The sequence below is a fragment of the Pezoporus occidentalis genome, unplaced genomic scaffold (assembly GCF_034315485.1).
Source record: "Pezoporus occidentalis ecotype Australia unplaced genomic scaffold, CSIRO_AGI_Poc_V1 ctg23, whole genome shotgun sequence".
Classification (NCBI taxonomy): domain Eukaryota; kingdom Metazoa; phylum Chordata; class Aves; order Psittaciformes; family Psittacidae; genus Pezoporus; species Pezoporus occidentalis.
In genome coordinates, this window is record NW_026914180.1 from 3599229 (window position 1) to 3615282 (window position 16054).

The 16054-nt window shown below is 45.0% G+C and overlaps 1 protein-coding gene across 21 annotated transcripts in view; it reads right to left on the bottom strand.

The window, feature by feature from the left end:
• The window catches only part of KMT2C (lysine methyltransferase 2C), a 194014-nt gene extending 183808 nt beyond the window's left edge, over positions 1–10206 (bottom strand). For 18 of the 21 annotated variants that reach the window (XM_062621433.1, XM_062621432.1, XM_062621440.1 and 15 more), the window contains exon 1: positions 9025–9353. In XM_062621433.1, the coding sequence (XP_062477417.1) occupies positions 9025–9197 (173 nt within the window). In that variant the 5' untranslated portion in view covers positions 9198–9353. Of the gene's footprint in view, positions 1–7795; positions 7837–9024; positions 9861–10105 lie in introns of those variants that run through there. The other 3 variants (XM_062621427.1, XM_062621426.1, XM_062621449.1) reach the window with 3 other exon arrangements.
• Between the last annotated feature and the right edge of the window lie 5848 nt (positions 10207–16054).

The window sequence follows — 16054 nt, forward strand, 5'->3', positions numbered from 1 at the left end:
CACCAACTGCATCAAAAGCAGCCGGTAATAAGGGTCTGAAACTTGAAAGAATCATACTAGGAATGGAAACAAGGGCTTTTTAATGAATATAAAGAAACAGCATAAACTGTCAGGGATAAAAAAATCAGAAGAGATAAAAGCACAGCATGCATTATTACCACTGTGCAATATAAAAGGCAAACAAAGTTTCAGAAGTATTTTAGAAGTAAGAATAAAACCATGAAAATCAGTACATAGTAATGTTACAGAAGAACAAATGGGTAACAAAACAGAATCAAATGCCATTCTCTGTATTATTCCAGCCTTCATAAAACAGATCTGTTGTAGCCAGTACTGAAAACTTATTTTATTAGTCTAAATAGTCTGGGAAATTCAAGTCAGCAGGACTGGAAGAAATTCACACTATAGCTCAGAAACAAACAGAAGAAATCTCTAAATTATGAGTGATATCTTCCATAATACAGTCCTGGTGAAACTGCCCTAAGAGAGGTCAGCAACAATGAACTAGAGCACTCAAAGGGTATTTATCTGCAAATTATTTTCATTCAATTTTTCAGTTTCATACAGTCAACATGGGAGAACACTGAAGGGAGGTTCCTTCCCCCAGGACCTGCATAAGGCAGACACTATGAACATTTTAGAGGACAAGATCTCAATAAAAATCATTCTGAGAAATCGGAAAGTGGTTCATATCAACCAAGTTGCTTCATAAAGACTAACAAACTTACGAAGGATCAAACAGGAAAGTCAACGTTAAACTTGATCAGTGCAGCAAAAAGGAGACAATCTCCTAATAAATAAAAGCTATTTATGAAAAATGTTCTCCGTTTCAGCTTTGGAGTCTTAACTGCGAGTAATACAAGACAAAACTGGCTTACTCAGCAGTAAGGAATATTTATTTTATACTTTAGGAAGTTAATTACTGAAACCAATTGCCTAGAGATGTAGTGGAATTGCATTCACCAGATATATTAAAAGAAGTTAGAAAAACATTTGTAAGAAATGGTACAGACACACTACACAGAAGGATGAGCAAGATCACACCGGAGTCTTTTTCAGCCATGCAGTTCTGTTCACCTGTTGTGATATAGCAAAATTAAATATTCATTTTATTCACTGTGCTTCTGAACTCCACACTTCAGGAACAAACCTAAATAATTCACATTCTGTATTTATCAAATGGCTTACTAATAAATCTCCCAAATTTTGATACAGAATAGCTCCCATTTAACAGTATGGAGCCAGTCTATCAGGTTTGTTGAAAAAATCTTCAGCAAGAACACTGCAGACAGTCTTCACTGCCAAAGACAGGAACATAGATACTATTATCAGAACACCCAGGTTCCATGAACCCTGGGATGTTCCAGAAGTCATTCTGGATCAGCTAAGGCTTCCAGACAGTACAGTACTCTCAGTCACGTAAGAGGCTGATACACATTTAGCAGTAGAGACTGCATAGTTGGACCACATCTTTGACATCAAAAATTCCTTTTATCTTACTGTGTCATGCAAGTGATTCAACTGCACATGCTCCAAGAAAAAAAAAAAAATTATAATGGGCAAAATTAAAAAATGGTAAACTTTCCTAAAGCTGATTTTTTTTTTTTCTGATAGCCTAATTAAAACCATTTTTGGCAAGGATTTGTTGTCAGTAATGATGCAGCAGCAGAAGAAAAAAGGCCACTTTTTTTTTCTTCCCCCTGCCAAAAGTCACAGCGGGGGAAGCATCCCACTTTAACTGGGTTTCTATCAGTTTCTTCAAGAAAAGCAATTAGAACATTGATTACTACAGCACTGAATATTAGTCATATATTTATATTGGAATGGCTGGCAATAGGATTTGGTACATGTGTGATTTAATAAAAATACTTGCAAAAATGTGAAAGGGAAGAATATTCTGAAAGAAGCAAGATCTCATGTGCTTTTATCATAATGCCTATACATTGATATAATGGTAGGAAGAGCTTTCAGAATACCAAAAGCTACTGTTAACATAAAATATTTTACTTATTCTATTATTTTAAGGTACCTTGAGTATTCAATGCAAGAACAATTTGGAAGATCAAAGTAAGAACCCAAGTTCCTTATTTAATCTATGTTTGAGGCAAAAATCAGTTAGATGAGAATAACTCATCTGCCTACAGGCTGTGAAGAAGCCTCTCAATAGCACTTTTTTTTAAAACCACTGACCAACAAGCATATATAACACGACTTTAGGCTGTAAAAATCTGCCACAATGTCCTGTAAGAACTCTTGCATTGAAAAACTCGAAGAAGTCAGCCTCAAAAGCAAACACCGTCAAAACTTCAGGCAACCACAGCTGTCGCTTCTCAGACACTACTTTAGTCTGGCAATGCTACCAAAAGCTGTAGCTCTGCCTCTCTGCAGCCTGGCCACTCACTCTGGCCTCCTCCCTCATACTATTACAAACACGTTTCTTTGCCAGGTTAGTTTTAACGCTGATCAATTTCCCAACACAGCTCACCACTCGGCTACACAAACGCCTGGGTCAGCACAAGGGAGAGAGCAAGCAGCTGGTAGTGAAGGGAGGGCAGTCCCGCTGCTGCTTTTCCCTGCCAGAACCAGCTCAAGATTTATGGTGTTTGGGGAAAATGACCACCTGATGTACTCCACAGACTCACTGCCTGTGTTTCTTTAAGTAATAAGAACTGTAGATTTTGAAGTCTTTTTCCTACTTCATCGTATTTCCTTTTAAAGGTATCAGCGCTAGAAGAACTTACTCAATGCAGTTCTTCAAGCAAGTGCCCACACTTACTTTTACTAACCCAGGAATGGCATGACCGGGAATATTTAGTGCCATCCTTCTACCAGAAAACAGCAAAAAGAAAAGCAAAAATGCACAATTCAATGAAAGTTAGCAGCAAACAGTACTTGCTACAGCAAAATCTTGCTTATCTGTATTTATCTAAACTATATGAATTATGCAGACTGCATGAACTAGTAATCAAATCTATTAACACACATAAAGGAGAAAAGCTTTCAATAGTTTTTAAAACTTGTTAGTCAATGTTTTATAACATTTTAGTGTACCTATGGCAGCATTTCTTAAGAAGTTAAATCCACAGCATCAGTGTATAATAACACAAGGGAGAGACCATCAGCAGTGGATAAGGAGATTTTATTTTCCCCAGTTACACATGACCCTGGCTGCCCCTCCAACATCGCTGTGGGACAACTGGGCTAAGGAGGGTACAAACAACTCTGGCCTGAGAAGGGCAGAGCTTACCTGCTCTCGGCAAGTCAACTGCCTTGGAAAACCATCCCTCAATTCAGATGACGACAAAGAACAGAAATGTCAATTCGCAATTACTCGTAAAAGAACAATGACAAGAAGTCTGTAGAAGTCAAACACACTAACAAGAAATAATAATAATAATAATAAAAAAAATATATCCACAAGCAAAGCCAAGAAAACTGAAGTGGTTTATTGTTTAAAGTCTCCTACATCAAAAGATGTCTCGTGTGTGGATGGCTCAAAGAGTAGCAAGCAAGAGATGGGGTTCTTATTCCTACTTCTGTAAAAATGTGCCTTATGACCAATATATCTAAAAGGCTGAGATTTCACAGGCTGTCATCGTACTTGATCTGCCATTACACTGTCTGAAAGCACTTGGAGATCCTCTCATGACAACAGCTACAGAAGTTCAGTGGATCATCAAATACAAACATTAACAAACTGACTGCAACGTCAAAGAAGAAAAAACCTCAAAGAATTCTTCATTTGCAAGTGCAGTCTGTTTCAAATTGTGAAAAGTGTAGGCTAAGGTTGTTGAAAAATATCTCTTTCCAACAGTAAGCCTAATCTCACTCACCCTTAAGACACAAGTGAAGACACCACTTCATGTTAATCAACATTTCAACAACTTTGACAAGGAGGCAAAACAATTCTATAAAACCCACTGTGTGTAACAACTTCCAGTCATCCAATCCAGCACACAGGTCCTGTCAAGAACTGAAAATCAAAAGATTCATACAGAGATCATTTACCAGAGCTCATTCACCTGAACAAAATAGTACTGTGAGGAATTTAAGCCGGGCTCCTATGCAAGAACTACATAAGACAGATGGGTAATTGCTTGGCAATAAGACTATGATGAAGTCATGCAACATGGGCTGCTGAAGAAAATGGCACAAAGTTCCCATGGGACCCTGGCTCCACATTGCTCTGTCCCGTTCTACAGCGGATTAGAAAGGCCTTCAAAGAGTCGGTGTCAAATACTGATTATGAAGCCTACTCCCATGCCTCACCTCTTCACACTGTGATCTAGTATGTACCTTCTGGCTTCTGGCCAAACATCTTGATACGTGGCTTGTACAGGCAGAACTATAGGCCACTATTTGCTTTACTACCTTAACCCTTATCTGTACAATAGCTCTACAAATCCCATCCCTCAAACGACTTCAGTCTGGCAGTAGTGAGCAGTAATGACTTTCCCTAAATGTGAACATGCATTTAGGAACATTTTTATTGTATAACCCTACAGAAATTTTCCATTTGGAGATGTTATATTTTGCAGTGAGAAAAGAGCAGGCAAGTAAATATACAAATAAGTATCACATAGTAAGTATCACATCACATACTTGTGTGAGGAACTAAAGAAACACAGCTGAGCTATAAACAGAATCCATCCAACACGTTAAGGTTCTTCTGAAATAAGTGTAGATATCATTAAATATTGGCCTACCCTAATGCAAATGCAGCTAAGGTAATGATAAAAACTGTTAAATAATCATTTCCTGGCAAAAAAATGCTATGCTTAAGTGTCCTCAAAACTATCTGCATGTATAATATCTACGGCCTTTGAAAACCTACTGCAGCTTACATTGGCCAAAGTAATGAAAAATTAGGACAAAAATTAGAACATAGGTAATTAAAAATAAACAAACATGAAATTTTCCACAAATGTCATGCTTTTTGAAATCATTATCCTATGCTGTTTTCAACTACACACATTTTCAAAAATAATTTGTAACATACATCAATGTCTGATGGATGATGAATATAAAATTTAGAATGAGCTTACATACTGACTTACAAAGTAACTGCTATCATGATCACAACTAATGAGACTAAATTTTTGCTACATCTGTCTATGCTGCTTATAACCTCTATAGACTAAGAAAGATCTTGTACTTAAAACAGATTACGAAATTGTTTACTGCACCTGTACAATACTATTCTGATACATTTTCATGAATAACCAGCTGTTCGAATAACAACAGTATAGCTAAAACAGAACCAATACTCTTCCCCTGCAACTTCTTGATTACATTCAGGAGTATAGCCTGGCAGTTGAAGTATAATCCAAGTACAGGAGTTAATTTTCCAAGATTTCAGGCTATACAATGAGATGGCCTTTGGTTATAGTTCTGTGTGTTCTTCTCCCTTCTTGATGAAGCGTATCATGAACAACCTACATGCTCTCAATTTTGAGGCTCTGCATGGCTTATACTAGTTCTACTTCTTAAATCTGAATTGCTGCTCTACTCAGATACCCAGTTGTCAACACGTAAGGAAGAAAATACAAGCGTTTGACTAGCACTTCAGGCAGGAAACAAGCTGTCTGTAAAAATCCTCAGGGTGACAATGCTTTATCCTTTAAATATACCCTCCAAGTCTGATGCCCATGAATCATTCCCCGATGTGGAGATAAACCATGGTACTTGAACTTCTGCATCTTCTTCTGCTCATAGTATTCTCACAGATCCCTTATGCTTTCCCAACCCATTTTTTAACATTTACATGCTGTCTTATCTTTACATTTAAATTAAGAAATTCTGCAGCAGCAACCTTTGCTGCAGGTAGTATAATGGTGCCCTGGCCTCTAGGCACAATTACAATATAAATAATAAAAATGAACTGTTCACCTAAGATTAAGTCCCCTGACAATGCTATTCAGCAAGCTATATCCTTCAAACAATGATAAAAAGCTGTTCCAGCATCAAGCTAAAGCTCACTAACTCACCAGGTACTGACACCACTGATTCCCAATTCATCACCTATAGGAAATGTGAACTGTTCCATTCCCTGTATGTACCATGTCCACAGTACCACCAGGATTTTTACTGACAGGTAAAACACAGGATGACAGAGATTTGCATAGAGCTGTCCTACTGAAGAACCCTGTGCTCCCTTAAAGTAGGCCTACTTCTGGGAAGAGCTGAGAATCGCTGGCATCTCACAGAAGCAGACTCAAGGCAGTTTTCCATCTGTCTGCTTAAAACTCATTGAATTTGCTTAAAAACATGGCCTTCAAGAAGGTAAAATAGCAACCTACAGCACTCTCCAATATGGTATTGTTCTTTAATGGAAGCATCCATAGCCGAGGAATTATTCTACTTTGGCTTTGCCAGTTTAATGCAGGGCTCTCTCCTTTATCATTACTTAGACTGAACATTCAGTGGAACATTTCCTGTAATGGGATAAAACAGTTGAACAATTTGACTGGCTAATAGTGATTTAGACATGTGATTACAGTACAGAAAATGGTCTGACATATGCTCTTTTATCTGTTTTACATGAGGCACATTAATCCAACTGGAAAGCACAAAAGTGAAAAGGAAGATAGGACCAAGCAGTCCTAAGAAAAACTAGAAAATATTTTTACTTCTTTTATTTCTGCATTTGTTTAGCTAATTGTAATCAGTATTTTGTATATAGAAAAACTTACAAAATAAAACTATTTTCTCCCCTAAATGGATGCGACTAAAAAAGATCTGTCTATACCTTCTCCATGAAAGTTTGAAAACAACCATTTTTCATAATATCATAGTTTTAAAAGAATTTATGACTTACACTTTTACCAACATTACAGGTTTTCCATAAAAATGCAGAAGGACACTCAGCACCGCACCCAGGCAGGAACAATCATAGCGTGAAGAAAGGAAGTATGGGCTCATTTTAATTTTTGTCTCTGCTAATTGTATTTCCAGCTCTTACACAAATGCTTATAGTCAGGCCAGCATAAGTACATATTTTTACAGGAAAAAATTAATTTCCTCCTAAAACTACCTGACAGTATTCCCATGACACCAAAAACCTAACTGGTAAAAAAAAAAAAAGAAAAAGGAATTACCTCTTTAGCACCCACTTTTCATCAGAATTATGTACAAAACCTCAAATTGGCCTAAAATACATCAATTTTCACAAATGACACCACTCTGGTTTTTGTGCAGACTGGTACATTTCAGATGTATTTGCATTTTTCTTCCAAAAACTTCTTTGAAAATAAAACATTCAAAGGTTTCCTATGTCACGTTTGGATTCTACACACAGAACTAAAACCAAAGTACTTAAAACTAAGCATAAAGGAGAGAAGCACAAGAAATTTACCGCACGTGTATGTTTGCCAACTACTTTTAACTACAGCTGTATGAAAATTTGTGTTGAGCAAATATGTAAGAATTAAAAGAGGGAGCTGCAAACAATATATCACCATCAAAACCAGGGATGAGCATTAAAATCTCTGAAAGGAAGCCTTCATCAACGACAACAACAACAACAAAAAAACCATATATCCCAAACTAATGATAGTTCTGTCACGGGATATTTATGTAACATATATTTGTGAAGATGAATTTGTACAGAAGCAAGCATAGTCTTTGCCATGTGTTTAGGTCCAGCCCAGCAGAATCCCTCGCTGGTGTTTTGGACTTCCACCGTGACATTATGGTGGGATTCGATCTTAAAGGTCTTTTCCAACCTAAAGGATACCGCTTCAGAAACCTGCGGTGAGGTCTGGAGCGGGTATTTAATGAAGCGCCAGCAACTCACCTGGTTAAATATACTCGAAGGGTGTCAAACTGAAAGCGTCCCTTCAAAACAAAGGGAAAGAAACTCTGGAAGCCCGAGGCTCCAGCAGACTCGACCGCGCAGAGGCTATTTTGCTAACAATCATCACGCTTCTCCTCAAAACGGGCTGGCCCTGCTTTGCCCTATTATTGCTGCCATCAGGTTATGTCATGGCAAGACCCATCCTACTCAGAAATAACCCGCGAGGACCGCAGCCAGCGCGGCAGCGGCACCTCCACGGAGGCGGCCACAGGCCCCTCGGAGCCCAGCCCTGCACCTCAAGCCTACCAGCGGCGGGGCGGCCATACCCGCCGCTTTGGCCGGGTCTCTCGTCGGGCTCCCTGTACCCGCGCCGCGGGAACTTGTGCGCGCCGGCCCGGGGATGAGGCGAGAGGAGCGGCCCCTCAGGAGGGGCTTCCTCGGGGAGGGGGGAGGGCGGCACTCACTGGCCGTTGGGGCTGACGAACGCCCGCGTCCCCTACGGGGAGAAGCCGCGGTGAACGGAAAGCTGCCAGGGCCGGGGAAGCTGCACACCCCCCCCCGTGTGTTTGTTGTGCTTCGGCACTGTCCCGCCGGCGCGTCCCTCCGTGCGAGGCGGCCGCCTGACAGCTCCCCACCTCCGAGCACACGGCGGGGCTGGCGGCGGACAAACTCCTGCCTCAACTTTGCGTGTGCGCGTCCGCACCCGCCTGGGTGTGTGTGAGGGGGAAAGGGGGATTCTCCTCTCTCCTCGCCACCCAACGAGAACCGTCTTTTCTTTCCCAAAAAGAGGGGGGGGGGGGGATATGATCAAAAGGAAAAGCGATGAGGAACTACCGTCAAGCACAGAGAACAGCCAGGAGACGCTGAAGGCAGCCGAGCGTCCTGGCGAAGAGACCCAAAAAGGAGAAGGGAGAAGGTGCAAAGGCAAGAGAAAAAGAGGAAGAGGGAGAAGAGCTAAAGAGAAACTCCGAAGGAGAAGAAGAAAGGCACAGGGACGGTGAAAGAAAAGTGGAAAAGGGAGAACAGGCGGAGGAAGACAAAAGGTGAAGAAGGAGGAGGAGGGGAAAGTGCAAAGGGGAAAGGAGGAGAAGAAAGACGTGCCCTTCTCAAAATGGCATTAGGCAGGAGGGAGGGGGCGACGGGCGGCGAGTCTCCGCTGACAGCTCTGTCTGCGCCTGGCCGCCGGCCCCTGCCCCTCTCTGCCTCGCACACACAAACGCTGAACTTACTTCTTTCTGGCTCTCTGGAAAGGGGAAGCGCCATCTTTGCGAGGCCGGCCCCTAGGTCTTTTGTCTGTGGCTGCTGCTGCTGCTGCTGGGGGGGGAGCTCCAGGCTCGGGGGGCTGCTGCTGCTGCGGCGGCTCCACCACCGCCACCACCAGACTCTTGTCCTCCGTTGACATCCTAGTCAGCAGGACGAGAGAGACACATGGATGATGATGATGAAGATGAGGATGGTGATGGGGATCCCGATGCTCCTCCTGCTCCCGCGGCTCCTCTCCTCCTCACCTCCGCCTCCTCCACCTCCGCCTCGCATTGCTGGCCTCAGCCGCCGCCGACCAGCACAGGTAGCAGGGGAAGCAGCATGGGGAGAGCAGGAGGAAGGGAGGGAGGAAAGGAGGGGGCGAAGAGAAAGAGCGCAGAGGCAGGAAGGGTCTCACACACAATAACACCCCCTCCCCGGCTCGGCGGGGTCTTCGGGGCTGGGGGAGGTGGCGGGCGAGGTGAAGAGAGCGAGCGAGAGGCGGCGGATCCCGCCGCGGGGCGCCCCCCCCCTCAGAGGCCCCGGGAGCTGGCGGCGGCTCCGGCTCCTGCGCTGCCCGGCTGCGGCGGCCGCCGCTTCATTGTACACTGGCCCTGCGCCCTCCCCCCACGCTGAGCCCGCGGGGGCGGAGGAGGAGCAGGCGGCGGAGGCGGCAGGGGCCGAGACCGAGCGGAGGAAGTTTTGACAGCTCCAGCTGTTGTGTGTGTCGAGGGCTCAGTCCGGCCGGGCTCCACGTCCCCTTCCCAGCCGGGCCGGGAGCAGGAAGTTTAACTTTGGGGAAAGAAGGAGGAGGAAGGGTGAAAAAGGGGGAGGAGGAGGGGCTGCCTCCCTCCCCGCGGGGTGGAGAAGGGATCCCGGCGCTGCCGCCGCTGCCCTGATGTGTAACCCCCCTCCTTTCCCTTCCCTCTCCCCCCGCCAGTGCGACACATAGACACAGGACCCGCCCGCCTGCCGCTCTCCTCCCCCGCCGCGGCCCCACACTGCGCCTGCCCGGCCCGCCCGCCGTCCGTCCCACGGCGCAGACACCCATCCGCTGCCGACACTGACCTCACGGGCTGGCTGCCGCGGCGGGTTGCGGGGAAAGCGCGGAGCGAGGACGGAATGGGATGAGACGGGACTCGCCGCCCCGGGGAGCCCCACGCACCCACCCCGCCCCGCGGGGGCCGGCAGCCCGCTTGCTTCACCACCCTCTCCCCGCCCTTTTTATTTATTTCCCCCAGGGCCCCCCTGGAAATGAAAAAAGCCCCATCTGTATGTGGGATGAAAGTGGCCGCTTCACATCGGGGTGCTCCCGCACCGGGGCTGAGCTCCCCGGGACGGCGGCTTCGGGGGCAGTGCACGGTGGCCGGCCCGGCGGCGCTAGGTCCTCCTGGGGAGCAGGGGCACGGCTGGCTGCTGCCTGAATGCGGGGACGTGCGTCTAGGGCTCGGGGCTGGTGGGGGAAGGAGGCAGCGAGGAGCCGCGGCTGCCCCGGGGGAGGGGAGGGGAGGGAAGGGAGGGAGCAGAGTTCAGCACTGTGTGCAAGGGAGACAAAGTCTGGGGAGCGTGGCCGCTTTCCAGCAGCTCCGGCTAGACCAGCTGCGGCCGGTCGGGGCGGAGGGGGGGGGGGCTCCCCCGGGCAGGGGCCTAGCTGGCAGCCTGCCCGCCCGGCTGCGCCGCGGCTTGGGGCGGGGTTAAGCCTCATTACACGGGATTTAATATATCACTGCAGCTGGAGAAAAGTCCGGCCATGGGGCGATGAAGTGGACCGCGCTCCCGGACTTTCCTCCCGGGCCCTGCCCCGGGGTGGGAGCGGTCGCGGAGTGGATCGGGGCTGCCGGTGCGGAGTAGGCCGTGCCGCTGCCCGCCGAGGGCCCCCGCCGCCCGCCTTCGCACCAGGCGCCGCCCTGAGGGCAGCCCCTGAGGCGGCCTCTTGCCTCCCTCACTCCCTCCCTCCCCTGCCTGCCTGCCTGCTTGTCTCTTTGGCTCCCTCCCTCCGCGCTTTCCTCCCTGCTGCCTGCCTCCCGTGGTGGGTAGCGCCGCGGGGCCCCTCTCCCCAGGCCTGGGCCTCCCTTTCTCCCTCCCCTGTGTCCGGGGCTGGAGCTGCGGGTGTGAGGGGAGTCGGTAACTCGGTGCAGAGATGCTGAATCATGACATCGGTCGTATGAACGGGAAAGAAATGAACCGTGCTGCCCTGCAGCGTGCAGGGGTCACTCGTGTGGGGCAGGCACGTTTGAGAACTTCGCCGGACTTGGGGAAATCGTTGGGAGCGATACCTCCGAGACTCCGAATACGTACAAATTTATCTTGAGAGCGCTGCGCTCTTTCTCCCTTGTCATTTAGGTTTCTGTTCAGTGTTTGAATCCCCGTTGGTAAAATGGCCTAGGGTAGCACACAGGTACGACAAGGAAAGGAGGGTAGGAGGAGCTAATGTTAGTATTTTTATGACATAAAAATAAAGAGAGGAATCCAGACCTTTATGCTGTTCTTCCCAAATTTTTAATGTGTCAGCTCCAGGAATACTATATTAAAATGGCATGCTGTGGCAAATATGACTTCTGCTGGCCAGTTTTCTTGGGAACCATTTCATAATAAAAAGCCTTTGTTGGTTCATTCCCTAGGTTTTTGAGTAATTAAATTAGAACTTTGTGACATTTTCATATTTATATGTTGAGATAAAGGTTTATCTCTATCTATACTCATACTTGTATACATATATGTATTTAAAATTATGTAAAGCCTTCCCTTTTGGTTAGCCATGCAAGGACAACAGCTGGATTGTTGGCGTCATTTCTTGGCCTTATTACTGAAAATGTACATATTTCTACCAAACTGAAATACATATCCTGAGCTAAGTGTTTGTATGAAGTTGGTAAATGACAATGTAGGTATACTGCTCAAATGACTTCAGGTATGGGAACTTAATCTGTTTATATATTGTCTGAGACAGAAGAAAGTGCCTTTGAATTTTGTTAACTCAGGCAAGTTAGCATAATTTAACTGAAACCGCTTGTGCCATACAGGCCCAGACTTGGGTGGAGTGGAGAGGAAAAAAGCAGGGAAGGGGAGGGAGAGTGATGTAAAAGGCTACAGCCTCTGCACAGTGGGATCGCTGGTGTGGCATTTACTCGAGTGGCCAGGTTGCCCTCCGGTCTGCTAAAAATAATGGCCATCCCCTGAAACACTGACTGTGCATGTGCGGCTCTGCTGTACATGCGCAATGGCCTGCGTGAGTATGGGATGTGTCAGAGCTACTATGCATGGGCAGATTGATGGGACCTGAGACACGTGAGCATGCTGTGGGCTCAGATCAACTGCTGTAGGTGTATGGGGAATAACTGTCACATCCCATAGCAGAAACACAGTGAAATCACCATATCCACTCTTCCATGCATGGTTCACCCAGTCGTCCCATGCAGACATTGTTCAATAGACCACCTAAAGTGGCTGAGCTTTAGGCTTTGTTTCATCCAAAAGCAGATGTATATTTCTTTCTTTTTTTTTTTTCTCCATTGTTTTTTATATTAACTATTTATATGTGACTAACAGTATAAAATCTGAGTGGAGGCAGGATGAAGTTCTGGTGTAGCGTGGTCTAGGACAAGAGTGTGTTAAGGGTCTTAGGCCTATTCCTCATGCTGCTGTGCCTCATCTCAGTACATGTCCAGACAAAGCTAGGCAGGTCTGTTCTGTGAACTGCTGCAGTCACTGCCATGGCAATCAAAGGTGCGAAGAACTATGTAGGACTGAGAGACTTGTGAGGAGGAACCTGAAGTGGAGATGGAATTGTAGGAAACTATATTTGCTAGTATTATTTGTCACTTGGTGGAGGCAGGGGGACAAGCTAGGAGAAATTGTGTCACCAAACATAAATTCGCTATAGGAGTCCTTTGTTGGTTCAGGACATTTGAACAGCTCTGTCAGGAAAATTTTTACATCTATTTATACCTAGCCTACACCAGCCACCTCTTATAAATATCTCTATCTGGAAAACGCATTTTTACAGCAAAGATGCAATATTAAATGAACATGTCCTCTGCTTTTACTGAATCTTAAGAGATCCTCCAGTTCATTATGGAATAACTCAGGTAAACCAACTCACCTAACTTTTTTTAATTCTCAAGGCCAAGCAGCTTTGAAACTTTCAACAAGAGTTTTATGTTCTAGCCTTCCTTAAACATTTCTGGGGTTTTGGAATTATTTCTGAAATGTGAGACCTTTGCAGTACTGATTAAACAATGCATGCTAACAGTTTTAACTTCAAAACGTAAGTTCTCCCAATATGCTTAAGACAAAGAGTGATACCTTCATAATAGAATAAGTTGAAGACAGGATGTTGTCTTAAATTGCCTAGTTAAGGAAAATGACAACTGATACGTAAATACCATTGTAGCATTATACAACTAAAGTGGTGTATGTAACAAAAGTAATGAGAAAAGTCTTTCAGATTGTATCAGGAATGGGATCCAGGTACTTTCTCTTTTCATAGAATCACAGAATGGTTTGGTTTGGAAGGGACCTTACAACTCATCCAGTTCCAACCCCCTGCCATGGGGTTGGAAGTGGCACCTTCCACTAGACCAGGTTGATCAAAGCCCATCAGGCCTGGCCTTGAACACTGCCAGGGATGGGGCAGCCACAGCTTCTCTGGGCAACCTGTGCCAGGGCCTCACCACCCTCACAGTAAAGAAGTTCTTCCTAATAACTAATCTAAATGTACACTCAGGTTAAAATCATCCCCCTTGTCCTATCACTACATGTCCTTGTCAAAAGTCCCTCTCCAGCTTTGTTGTCAGCCCCTTTAGGCACTGGAAGCTGCTCTGAGGTCTTCCCAGAGCCTTCTTTTCTCCAGGCCTAACAAGCTCAGCTCTCTTAGCCTGTCTCCTTAGGAGAGGTACTCCAGCCCTTGCAGCATATTTGTGGCCTCCTTTGGACTCACTCCAGTAGGTCCACCTCCTTCTGATGCTGGGGTCCTCAGAGCTGAATGCAGCAGGTGTCTCATGAGATCAGAGTAGAGGCGAAGAATCCCCTCCCTTGACCAGCTCCTTTTGATAGAGCTAGTACATGGTTGGCTTTCTAGGCTGCGAGCGTGTATTGCTGGGTCATGTTGAGCTTCTCGTCAGCCAACACCCCAAAATCCTTCTCCTCAGGGCTGTTCTCGATCCAGTCTCTCCCAGCCTATGTCTCTGCTTGGGATTGCCCTGATCCATGTGCAGGACTTTGCACTTGGCCTTGTTGAACTTCAGGAGGTTTTACCACATTAGTTCAGAACTCTGCCAGATTGTTCACAGCTCTACATAAAACAGAAGTTTATTTTTTGTTCTCTTCACACACGTGTTTCCACTGCAGAAAAGTTAACCATATTATCACAAAGGCTTCATTTAAGACACCTCAGCAGCATGCTAACATTTTAAATGCTCAGTATATTGAACCACTTTGTCTTAACCTGTGCTAAATTGGTAATTGACGGTAGCAAATGTCTGCTTTCTTCTGAAAACTGGGGAGATTTTGGTGCCAGTGCACATCCCATTGGGGTATCCTTGTTGAAAAGTAGCAAACAGGGAAAAGATGCAATGGATAGCTGAGGGTAGTAACCACATCAGCTGCCCATAGTCGTTTTTTATATCTGCACCCATATTCACCCAAGTAGCTCAGAAGTAGCTGAATCACTAGTTTTGGGGTTTGGGGCTTTTGGTTTTTTTTTTTCAGTATTATAAAAAGCTACCCCAAGATAATTTGAAAGACTTCTAGACAAAGCCTAAATCAAATGGCAAAATCAGGATTACGTCATACAAATGTATGACTTCCAGTTTATTTGTGCTAAACTTGGCTGGACTAAAAAAAAAGTTAGCATATGTTAATTGTCATATGCTAATGAATGCATTGTGGAAGTCTAATTTTAAACTTGAAATGTTTGTTTCTTCTTTTCATCAGTTTTGCTTACTTGTCATCTTGTAGATCTGTCTTACTTTAGGCAACAGCACAGCCTGGATAGAGGATACAACATACCCTTGAGCACTGGTGACTTTCCCAGCAGTTTGGTGAGGTGTTTGTCACTGCTGATGGTGGGGAATAACCCTCTCTTCTAGTCCTGATCAGCATCCCCAGGCAGCTGGAGAACTGCAAATATTGGGTGCTCCCTAGCAATGGGCAGATAGGAGGACCAGCCCCTTCAAATCCATCTAACTGCATTCTTTGGAGGCAGCACAGTTCACAGTCTATGAGGAAATCCCATTTCATTCTAATTCTTGTTTTCTCACCTGCGCCTCACTGTGAAATATCTTGACTTATATTGTACCACAGCTACTCCCCACACAAACTAATCTAGCATTTGCATGAACTAGGGCTAATACAGTCCAGGCTCCCCATCCCCTGCCTGCTTTAACTTGATTAGTTAAGTATGTGTTAAAGGCAGTGTTGCCCACGCTGTGATCTATGTGCTAACCTCACACCTTTACACCTTAGTCTCACCAAAGCCTGATGCCTTTTCATCATATTAAGCTACTTAGACTGGGCTAATGTGACTGAGAAACACACCTTTTTTATCCATTAAGAGGAGGCCAAAAATGTTAAGTGCTCAAGATGCAAGCCCCTAGGGCTTGTCTGTATATCGAGTTATTACACGTGGAGGCTTTTATCTTCATAAGAAAATGTTCTTTTTGTGCATGCCAAAGTGTGAATTTAAAACTAGTGGTTATAGTATAACCCTCATGCAGCCTCATTTGTTCTTCTGGCTTTTTTTTTTTTTTCCAGATTAACTTCTTTAATTCATTTAAATTAAATTTTGAAAGGTACTCCTGTTGGAGTGAGTTTGTCCACATGAAGAATTACGCTTGCCTGACTGTTATTAATAATACCTTCCTATGTGGAGAAGCACTGTCTATCAGGAATGTTAATTTTGCACATGTTTGCGCTTAGTAAGAGCATCACTTGTTTATATTTGAATCTTCCTATTTTGACAAGCGGTAGCTGATGCACTATACTGAAATTCATCAAGTTATTCCATACCAAGGCCAT